At 40.9% G+C, this 12,005-nt stretch overlaps 1 protein-coding gene across 1 annotated transcript; it reads left to right on the forward strand.

The window, feature by feature from the left end:
* Positions 1-218: 218 nt before the first annotated feature.
* Positions 219-9,727, forward strand: LOC103520074 (chromodomain-helicase-DNA-binding protein 1-like). Its single transcript, XM_026831334.1, has 10 exons — positions 219-410; positions 1,031-1,208; positions 2,228-2,513; positions 5,003-5,169; positions 5,545-5,589; positions 6,335-6,391; positions 6,617-6,970; positions 7,432-7,665; positions 8,232-8,334; positions 9,406-9,727. Exons 1-10 carry the CDS (start codon positions 321-323, stop codon positions 9,710-9,712), a joined length of 1,821 nt encoding a protein of 606 aa, XP_026687135.1. The 5' UTR covers positions 219-320; the 3' UTR covers positions 9,713-9,727.
* Positions 9,728-12,005: the final 2,278 nt, after the last annotated feature.

Genomic DNA, 12,005 nt, shown 5'->3' on the forward strand with positions numbered 1-12,005 from the left:
AAATAGTGATGGTGTTTTTCGCCAAATTCCCATTATTGATGTTCCGTGTTAATTCTCAGATACCTACAGCCTGTTCCCAATATTGTCGTTCGGAATAAATCGTGTCGTGTGTAGTGGGAACACCCTCATTTAAATTACATTGCCTAAGTACAGGACATTCGGAAAAAAATCGGATGACATACAAACAAGCAAAAAAAGTCATTTATTTTTCTTTCCTATTTCCAGGTTTGCAAAAGCAGTATTACAAGTGGATTCTGACGAAAAACTACTCGGCCCTCAAGAAAGGAAACAAAGGTTCGACTACCACGTTCCTCAACATTATGATTGAACTGAAGAAATGCTGCAACCATGCTTTCCTAACCAAACGAGACGAGTCCGAACCTAATAGAAACACTGAAGACTACCTCAAGGTATGCTAGAATAGAATATACATACCTACCTTGTTTATCCTGCTCGAATGAGACTAAAGAGTCCCTTCACCCCAGGAGTCTAAACAAGGTCTCGATTGTTTTATGGGTTTAATAACATGACAAGTATCGCAAAAGTTTAGAACAGAAGACCTTGATCAATTTTAAAAAAAAAGAAATGATAGAAGTTGTATGTAATCTCCATGGTTGAGTCGGTGTCACACTAGAATTGCACACCGGAGGTCGCGGGTTCGGTTCCAGGCAGACTCGAAATTTTGTGGCTCTTATTAGTTTTCGGCTGCTTTAAAGAGAGAGAGAAAGAGAGACAGGTTTGATAGAGGGAACTGTAACTGCCAAGGCCTTATCTTCCCAAAAGCGAAGGGAGAAGGAAGACAGGACAGAAAAATGCCTGCCATTCCGGGGAAAAAACCTTATCTATTCAGGATAAAATCCGCCCCGGGCTCGAATCGAACCCGCGACCTAGCGCTTACAAGGCAGACGCACTACTCTCCAAGCTAACTAGGCTAGCTTATTTAGATTTTTTTTTTTTTTTTTTAAAGGACTACGGAATTTATAGACCACTTGCTGTTAGATCTTACTAATAATGACCTATTTAATTTCAGACCCTCATTCGTGGATCAGGCAAGCTGGTTCTACTGGACAAACTACTGGTCAGACTTCGAGAGACAGGTCATCGGGTGTTGATATTCTCTCAAATGGTTCGCATGTTGGACATTCTGGCTGAATATCTACAACTGAGGCATTTCACCTTCCAGAGACTGGACGGTAGCATCAAGGTATGTGTTGTTTTGTTTCTTTGCTGAAAAAGAGTGATAATTATACTGGAACAAAGGGAATTATTGTTAATTAGATTCATATTGGACCCTAGAGAGAATAACAAATAACCCTAGTCAAATATAAAATAAAGTGAGCAATTGTAGTTATACTACTCAAATAGGACTCAAGTGTTTTACTCCGTGGCCGAGTGGGTATCACACTAGGCTTGAACGCCGGAGTTCCCGGGTCGGAGTTTTTACGACTCTGTGCCCCCAAGCTTTCAGGGTGCACTCAGCCTCGATAAGACAATTAATTGTGTAACTATTTAAATCTATCAACCTAAGAGGTGCAGTGGTTAACGCGTTGGACTTTGGATCTGGAGGTTGGTGGTTCGAGTCCAAGTCAAGTCATGAAATTTATCCGGGTGTAATAATTGGGGAACGATATTTATGACGAGCGTTTAAGTATACGTCAATTCTATAGGCTATAGGGAGTTAGGATCTGACTCAGTAGTCCACTGAAAAGAGTAGTTCTTTTTATAACCCACTCACTCTTAATCTCTCTCTAAAAAAAAAAAAAAAAAAAAAAAAAAAAAGTGGGTTAAGTACAAGGAAAAAGTTAGGTAAATTGGACTGTATTAAGCGGAAAAAGAACATTAATAAGGGGACTTACTCTATGGATGGTTCTTTTCTGCATAATGCTGTCCAATTAAACATCTTGGTAGTATAAATTGTCCTTTATACTGAAACTAAAGGGGGTAAAACTTTTACATTTAAGTACATTTTTTTTTTTATTATTATTATTATTATTTTTTTTTTTTCGGCTCTGTGCTAGAAGTTTGGGGTGCATTCACCCTCGTTAGGACAATTGAGTACCAACCAGTGGTGGCATTACCAGTGTTAAAAAAATTATTGAAATATGGAAATTGATTGCAAAGGAGGCACTTAGTAATGCTGTGGTATCCACAAAAACGGTGAAAAATAATAATAATAATTTGAGATTTGATTTGATTTTTTTAATTTCCTTCATTTATACCCCCCTTCCTCAGATTCGTGACTACGAGTGGTGTTTCGCCTCCTCCAAGCGTCTCAAGTTCAACGCTATCCTGACCACCTACGAGATCCTGCTCAAGGATAAGTCCTTCCTGGGTACCATCTCCTGGGCAGTGCTAATGGTAGACGAAGCCCATCGCCTGAAGAATGATGATTCTCTGCTGTACAAGGCGCTGTTTGAGTTCAAGACCAACCATAGGCTGCTGATCACGGGAACACCCCTGCAAAACAGCTTGAAAGAGCTGTGGGCTTTGCTCCACTTTATTATGCCTCACAAGTGAGTGGTTGTAACATTTATAGGTAAGAGAATATACCTTGTTTATCCTGTTGGGATAGGACTGAAAAGTCCGTTTACTCTCGCAGTCTAACTGAAGTTAACATTTATAGGTAAGAGAGTAGATAATAGAATATGCCTTGTTCAATGTTTATCCTGTTGGGATAGGACTGGAAAGTCCCTTTAAGGCCCGTTCCCCTTGTCGTAAGTTTCATCCGATTTTTTCCGAATATCCTGTAGGTAATGTAATTTAAATGAGAGTGTTCCTATACTAATACTCTACACACGACACGATTTTTTTTTTCCGAACGACACAAAATGCCCTTTTTGGCAATGTAATTCAAATGATAGGTTTCCCAATTACGCAGGACACGATTTTTTTCCGACCAACAAGTGAGAACGGGCCTTTATAACAACTTGCCTCTGCTTTAGCCAAATTATTTTCCAAGCTTCCAGTTTTCCTTTGGAAAGCAAATTCGAGGAGTACATGGAAAAGTTTAAAAAGAGGTTTGATAGAGTGAACTGTAACTGCTGAGGTCTTATCGTCCTGAAAACGAAGAGATAAAAACAGGATAGGAGAAAGAATTGAAAAGTTGAAAAAAGTGTGGTTGATAGTTTGATAAAGTGTGCTGAGGTCTTATCGTCCGGGATGCTCCAAATTTTCGGAGCCTGGTCTACAGTAAAGGGGAAAAATGGAGCCCGGCCCCCCTCGGCTCCCCCTCTAAATACGGCCCTGCGAAGCTACTAGTTTGAGGCAATGCTCTCATAATAGAACCACACTGCCTCTTTAATTTTAATTGTTAAATCAGGGTAGAAGAACACGTAAATAAGCATCATTCGATAGGACAAAGAAAGTCGTGTGATGTTCACACCAGATAAATATAATATATATCTTTTTTTTTCCTTCATTGATACCCCCTCCCTCAGATTCGTGACTACGAGTGGTGTTTCGCCTCCTCCAAGCGTCTCAAGTTCAACGCTATCCTGACCACCTACGAGATCCTGCTCAAGGATAAGTCCTTCCTGGGTACCATCTCCTGGGCAGTACTAATGGTAGACGAAGCCCATCGCCTGAAGAACGATGATTCTCTGCTGTACAAGGCGCTGTTTGAGTTCAAAACTAACCATAGGCTGCTGATCACGGGAACACCCCTGCAGAACAGCTTGAAAGAGCTGTGGGCTTTGCTCCACTTTATTATGCCTCACAAGTGAGTGGTTGAGCATTGATTTCTTTAAAGTTTAGAATTGATGATTCTCTGCTGTACAAGGCGCTGTTTGAGTTCAAGACCAACCATAGGCTGCTGATCACGGGAACACCCCTGCAAAACAGCTTGAAAGAGCTGTGGGCTTTGCTCCACTTTATTATGCCTCACAAGTGAGTGGTTGAGCATTGATTTCTTTAAAGTTTAGAATAACAATGAAGAAAAATCTTGTGGGTGTTTCGGTTTAGCTATCAGCAGTCTCGGAAAAGAAAGTATAAGGTCTGGCTGGGGACCTTAAACAGGGAGCAGACCAGTGTCTTGCTGTGGGGCGCCTCTAGTTTGTGTCGTAGCATGCCCATCTCATAGTATGTCTCTCATCAGATGGAAAGAAGAGACCCACTCAGGCTTAGGTATAGGGGCAAACAGCTTTGAAAGTGGGGTTCAGTTCATACGAATCCCATTTAGGTAATTTATCAACACGAAAACAGCAGAAATAGATCAGTTGCGCTTACTTGGGTGGTGTTTCAAAGTCATAGAGCAGGAAAAATGAGGACCAACGGAATTTTTCTTTTTCTTCTAAGGCAATTAGGAAAGAAAGGAGATCAAACAGGTCCCCCAAGACGGAAAAAGAGACCTCTCTTATTTCCTAATTGCCTATTAGATCTTCCAGTTTTTACGAGATTTCACAGAGCCAGACCATTTCTAATAGGCAATTAGGAAGTAAAGGGGGTCAAACAGGTCCCCCAAGATGGAAAAAGAGACCTCTCTTATTTCCTAATTGCCTATTAGTTTGTCCGGCTTTTACACGTCAGACGATTTATAATCTATTCTATTCTATTTCTATTATGGGACTGGTTGCTCCTCTCTCAGGGCAATTAGGAAAGAAAGGAGATCAAACAGGTCCCCCAAGATGGAAAAAGAGACCTCTCTTATTTCCTAATCACCTATTAGTTTGTCCGGCTTTTACACGTCAGACGATTTATAATCTATTCTATTCTATTTCTATTATGGGACTGGTTGCTCCTCTCTCAAGAGAGTATGCAATTAACACTGCGACCTCTGTAGATCTATTGTGACCAGTATTTTTCAGCTTTGAAAGTGGGGTTCAGTTCATACGAATCCCATTTAGGTACTTTATCAACACGAAAACAGCAGAAATTGACCAGTTGAAATATTTGCAATGGAAATACATTTTTTTTTGTGAGCATCGAACCCAGGACCTTGACCTTCTGCGTGATCATAGGACCTTGACCTTCTAACATATTTCACTTTGAATAATCTCGATTTCAGGTTCGACTCGTGGGAGGACTTTGAGAAGGAACATGACAACGCTGCTAACAAAGGCTACACCAAGCTGCATAAACAACTCGAGCCGTTCATTCTAAGGCGAGTCAAGAAGGACGTGGAGAAATCTTTGCCGGCCAAAGTCGAACAAATTCTGCGCGTGGAAATGACAGGTAATAATAATAGTAGTGCTTACTTATAAGTTGTACTGCTCGTATAGGACTGAAACGTCCCTTTACTCCAGCAGTAGGCTACCACTATTATTGTAAAATTCTCGAATTATATTGAGGATGAAATTCTGTACCTCACCTCGGCTGAGATTGAACCCACGGTTAGTGGTTGTTGTGTTGAAAAGAAAAAAAAAGCAAAAAACGTGGAAACTGGGAAGCATAACTAAAAGTTAGAGTTCGTTCTCGGAACGGCTGGCTTTCTCCTATCCTGTCTTGCTTCTCTCCTCGCTTTCGGGACGATAAGACCCTCTACCAAACCTCTTAAAAAAGCATACAAACAAGCAAAAAAAGTCATTTATTTTTCTTTCCTATTTCCAGGTTTGCAAAAGCAGTATTACAAGTGGATTCTGACGAAAAAAAATAGTCCGCATACTCAGGTTTATTCTAGAGAAATGCTGTGAGCCCATATACTATTCCATTAAGAGGATACCAAGAGGTGCCTAGGCCAGAGAGCTAGCTCAGGGCCCCTAAATTGTAGGGGTCAGATGAGGGATATTCAGGTACATAATTATGTCGTTGTACCCTACTTCCTGAGACGGACTTGACCATAGTCCCATTCAGGTACCCTCAAAAGAGCCAGTGTTATTGTCGTCCTCCAGCGAGACAACGATTTATAATAGGCAATTAGGAAATAAGGAGGTAGAACAGGTGGAGTAATATGGAAAGAGTCCTCTCTTATTTCCTAATCGCCTATTGGATTGTCTAGTTTGAACAAGATGCCACAGTCCCAGACCATTTCTAATAGGCAATTAGGAAATAAAGGAGGTAATTTTCCATATTAAAAAAAAGGCTGATATTACCATCTCACGTTACAGCCACATATTATTTCTGAACTCGGAGAGAGTATGTAAAGGCTTGAACTTGGAACCTTCTACGAGAATTAAAAAGTAGCTACTCAATTGTCCTCGCGAGACTGAGTGGCACAGGGCCGAAAAAACTTCGACCCCGCCGGGAATCGAACCCGGGAGCAAGCCTAGTGTGATACCCATTCGGCCAAGGAGCGGAGGATGTTCAACAAGGTATTAATTATTCTATTCTATTTACTAGGTAGCAGTCCTTGCTAGGTAGCAGAACACCTACTAAAGTGTTATTTGGTTTTGTTTAACAGGTGAACAAATCAACAAGACACTGGCCCTTTACAAGGATCCTGCCATAATACCGAACAGTAAGGTACGTGCCAACTTTAAGTCCCATAAAAAGTATAAGTTAGAACCTTCTAGCGTGACTTACCATGTTCCAAAACATTTCAATCAGCATCCATTCTGTTACAAACTAAACCATTCTGTTTCATGTTTCTTCTAGTGAATTCTAATTTGGCTAATCCGCATTTCTATTATATTTGTAGGATGAATCTTTCGAACCGAGTGAAATCATATTTCATGTTTCTCAGGTGACGAGCTCCTGTCGGCGTTCAAGGTGGCCAGCTTCGCCACCAACACAGACGAAGAGCTCACCACAGATCTCAAAGACCCGGGCGAAAACGAAGAGGAAAGCAAAGACTGGGACGAAATCATACCCGAAACCCTACGCAAGAAAGTCGAGGAAGAAGAGAAAGCGAAGGAAATGGAAGACCTCTATCTGCCGCCTCGCAGTAGGAAAACCCTACAGCAAGTGAACCAGTCGGACGAGGAGGGAGAGGGCAGGAGGGGAAGGAAGAGAAGAGGAGGAGAGGAGAAGGAGGAGGGCAGTGGGGATTCGAGTTACGATGAAGATGAAAGTGATGAAGAGAGGCCGAAGATCTACAGCAAGTGAACCAGTCGGACGAGGAGGGAGAAGGAAGGAGGGGGAGGAAGAGAAGAGGAGGAGAGGAGAAGGAGGAGGGCAGTGGGGATTCGAGTTACGATGAAGATGAAAGTGATGATGAGAGGCCGAAGAAACGAGGCAGACCCAAGGCCAACTCTAAGGAGAGCGTGAAAGGTTTGTGTTTTGATGTTCATTTTTCAAAAATGTACGTACCCTACCTACTCCTTTCATAAAATTAATCCCGTTCGTTATGAATATCATTGTGTTAGCATGCTAAAAGCGTTTCACAAGTGTGGTTCCTTCTATAAATACACTTTGATATGACTCCTTTGAAAAATAAACAAATTAAACTAGTTAATGTCGAAAAAAAAAAATAATAACTTGGACTCAAACCATCAACCTCCAGATCTGAAGTCCACCGTGCTGACCATAACACTCACAAAACCAAATTGTCTCTTGCAGGTTTCACGGACGTGGAAATTCGTCGGTTCGTCAAGAGTTTCAAGAAGTTCCCGGCCCCCCTGAAGCGATTGGAAGCGGTAGCGTGCGATGCAGAACTACAGGAGAAACCACTGGCTGATCTGAAGAAGCTGGGCGAAACGTTACAGGAACGATGTAGGAAGAGTATGGAGGAATCACAAGCCGCGCAGGGGCAGAAGGAGAACGATAATCACAATGAAGATAGTAATCTGTCTGGTGAGTTTATATGATTAAACCAATCAATCAAATCATGAATTATTTGTGGTAAAGGAAAGCTTTTTCCCAATTTTCGTGGATATCAAACCATTACTAAGTGCTTCCTTTGCAATCAATTTCCATATTTCAATAATCTTTTTACACTGGTAATGTCGCCACTGGTCGCTACTCGATTAAAGTAGCTGAATTGGTACCAACCAGTGGTGGCATTACCAGTGTTAAAAAAATTATTGAAATATGGAAATTGATTGCAAAGGAGGCACTTAGTAATGCTGTGGTATCCACAAAAACGGTGAAAAATAATAATAATAATTTGAGATTTGATTTGATTTTTTTAATTTCCTTCATTTATACCCCCCTTCCTCAGATTCGTGACTACGAGTGGTGTTTCGCCTCCTCCAAGCGTCTCAAGTTCAACGCTATCCTGACCACCTACGAGATCCTGCTCAAGCACATCGGATTGGCCAGAAGAATCAGGTCAACATTTATAGGTAAGAATATACAGGGTGCGCCAGAAAAACACTGACAACGGCTCAGGGTAGGTAGATCTCATCATTTCCAACAAGGTTCTGTGATCATATTCGATTCGGATTGGAATCCTCAGAACGATCTACAAGCTCAGGCCAGGGCACACCGGATTGGCCAGAAGAATCAGGTCAACATTTATAGGTAAGAATAGAATATAATTATTTATTTAATTCACGGGTCATACCCATCTTGTATAAACGTCCCTACTTAAACTGAAAATACAATAGGTATAAGAAGAAAAATACAAGCTATACCTTGTTTATCCTGGTGGGATAGGACTGAAAAGTCCCTTTACTCTAGCAGTCTAACACAAGTTAATATTTATAGGTAAAAGAATAGAGAATAGAATCTGCTTTGTTTAATGTTTATCCTGGTGGGATAGGACTGAAAAGTCCCTTTAAGGCCCGTTCCCCTTGTCGTAAGTTTCATCCGATTTTTTCCGAATATCCTGTAGGTAAAGTAATTTAAGTGAGAGTGTTCCCACTACAAACGACACGATTTTTTTCCGAACGACACAAAATGCCCTTGTAGGCAATGTAATTCAAATGATGAGTGTTCCCAATTACGCAGGACACGATTTTTTTCCGACCGACACGTGAGAACGGGCCTTTATAACAACTTGCCTCTGCTTTAGCCAAATTATTTTCCAAGCTTCCAGTTTTCCTTTGGAAAGCAAATTCGAGTTGTACAGTAAAGTTTTTCTCGAGAGCTCACCAAACTGTTCGAGTAACTGAGTGTCCCTTTCAAATCGTGGAACATGCAAATAGTGATGGTGTTTTTCGCCAAATTCCCATTATTGATGTTCCGTGTTAATTCTCAGATACCTACAGCCTGTTCCCAATATTGTCGTTCGGAATAAATCGTGTCGTGTGTAGTGGGAACACCCTCATTTAAATTACATTGCCTAAGTACAGGACATTCGGAAAAAAATCGGATGACACGACAAGTGGGCACGGGCTTTAACTCTTTATACCTATCTAGGGAGTTGAAAAATGCTTAAGATCTGATTCTCTGCTTTAACACGTCGACTCCCTGCCTCTGCTTTAACACTTCGACTCCCTTGCAGACTAGTCACCGCGGAGTCCGTAGAAGAAGACATCGTTGAGCGAGCCAAACGTAAGATGGTACTCGACCATCTGCTTATACCTATCTAGGGAGTTGAAAAATGCTTAAGATCTGATTCTCTGCTTTAACACGTCGACTCCCTTGCAGACTAGTCACCGCGGAGTCCGTAGAAGAAGACATCGTTGAGCGAGCCAAACGTAAGATGGTACTCGACCATCTGGTCATTCAACGTATGGACACCACAGGACGTACCGTATTGGACAAGAAGGCGCCCAATCAGGCCACGCCATTCAATAAGGACGAGCTGACCGCCATTTTGAAATTTGGCGCCGAGAGGTTGTTCAATAATCCAGAGGACGAAGCGGGCGACGAAGATCCTATTTGTGATATCGACGAGATTCTGAGACGAGCCGAGCTGAGAGACGAAGCGCCCGCTACTGTGGGTGAGTACTAACGCGAGATTCGTCCTTCATTTCTGTAAAATTAAAATTCGGCTACAAAACACTAAAAAAAGGGAAAAAAAATCTCCCGATTACATTATTTTCCTTCCTGTAAAATAAGGAAGGTAAAAATTGACCAGTAAAAAAACAGTAATATTGTAAAAGAAACCTTTTTTATTTCCTAATTTCCTATTAGATTGTCTAGTTTGAGATTTCGTACGCCAGACCATTTCTAAGTAATGGGCAATTAGGAAGCGAATAAATACAATAGTCCGTCCACTATACCTTTTGTTATTAGTAATAATAAAGGAAGGACGGACTAAAAAAACTAGGGTTACTATTGTACTAATACGAGAATACTTTGATTGTATGAAAAACGAATACTACTTTGTTGTATGTAGTGTGCTTTATTTTATTCAATTTCCTGTGTCAAACTATTATAAACTATTAGATGATACAGTGTATGGAGAGAGCTTCAAAGAAAACTTTCGATTGCTTGTTATGATACCAGTATGTCTTGTTATGATACCAGTATGTCTTGTTATGATACCAGTATGTCTTGTTATGATACCAGTATGTCTTGTTACTCTTGTTATGATACCAGTATGTCTTGTTATGATACCAGTAACAGTAAACTAATGACTTTGCTTATGATTTCAGATATAGTGGTGGATACGATGGGTACAATAGCAGCAGAAGCAGTGGAGGTGCAGGCAGTAGTGGATATACGAGAGATCGAGATAGGGGAGAGAGACATAGCCGATATGATGATAAAAGGTGAGAAGTCTTACTAGAATGATTAGAATACCAAGTCATAAAAGATCTAAAGGTGTGTCTACACATAGTCGACCGGCCATCGATCGACCTCGACTGAACCGTCCACACTGCCTTGACAACATAGATTCGGCCGCCGGTCGACTATGTGTGGCTGTGGACAAACCGTAATGAAATAGCGGTGAAATAGGGTTTAAATAGCTGATAGGCCAACTTGTAATAATATCTTGGTAACTTTCAACGTCTATAATTTTTCACGGAATACCCAGCTCCCCACAAAACTCTTAGTTAAGCTAGGAAGTATGTATTGTTATCAAAAGCTCCAAGCTCCATTGACGAACATCAACATAGATAAATGGTATTTTATTTTTTACCAGACTTTAATGCACCGTCACGCTATACAATTTATGTTAAATCATCCTCTGTTCTCCCCCCCCTCTAGATCTCGTTACCATCCCGCGGGCCCCGCAGCCTACATGTTCAATTCTGTTTAGTACGGGATTATTATGGTTAAGTATAGTTTAGTCTGAGGTAACACTTGGGAAGTAATTCCTCAACCTATGTAAAGCCTGCTACACACGCTACGACCTGATCGTAAGAAAAATCGCGTGTACCAAGCTTAAAATATTGCTTCATTTTTCATTAACCCCCGGGGCCACAAAGTGGATTTAAACTTCGTTTAAGTTTAACTCTCGGATTAAGGAATCTGGTTGATTTCCTAAAGTTCCAAAAAAAAATCAGCCCATCAGATTCCTTAATCCGAGAGTTAATCTTAAACGGAGTTTAAACTCACTTTGTGGCTCCGGACCTAAGAAGTTAAAATTATTTACATACTAAGTATTCCCACCTCCTGGGAATAGAAAAGGCTGGGCCTACAGCTTTATGTCGAAGTTTTCGCTGATCTCCGAAACCTTTAACATAAACCTGTAGATCTGGGGGGGAAGATGGCGCAGCCATGGAGTTAAGTATTAATGTCGTATTTCCTTTCGCAATTTTCATGGTGGAAAATGGTCTGGCTGGAAGACTTTAAACAGGGAGGATACCAGCCTGACACTTCCCTTGTTAATAAAGAAATAGCAAAAGGGCATCCACTCCTAGTTTTTTTTTTTTTTTTTTTATTATCTAAGAAGTCCATTTTTTCCACGGAGAACCATGCTTAACAATCAAATCTTGCGTTCTTATTGGGACACGCTTTAGAAATCATCAAATCGGTCGTAATCCAATGCCCACTTGGACTGACCAGAAACGCCAACCCCATTTCACAGTGGCGTAGCGTGGTCTAACTCCAAGTGTAGGGCGGACACTAATTTCTATCACAATATCTATCTAACAAGAATACAATAATTATTTAAAGTCAATATTTAAGGGTATTTGAGTGGAATTTTTGAGTGTATGGCCGCCATACACGCCCTACATGAACGCTACGCCACTGATTATTTTGTAACCTGCGATTTGGAACAGTTAAATAGTATTCCATTGTAAAATGTCACCTCTCAGATTGCTCTATTTTCTGTTGGATTTCGGTACGGAATT

Source organism: Diaphorina citri, unplaced genomic scaffold (genome assembly GCF_000475195.1).
Source record: "Diaphorina citri unplaced genomic scaffold, Diaci psyllid genome assembly version 1.1 scaffold3190, whole genome shotgun sequence".
NCBI lineage: Eukaryota > Metazoa > Arthropoda > Insecta > Hemiptera > Psyllidae > Diaphorina > Diaphorina citri.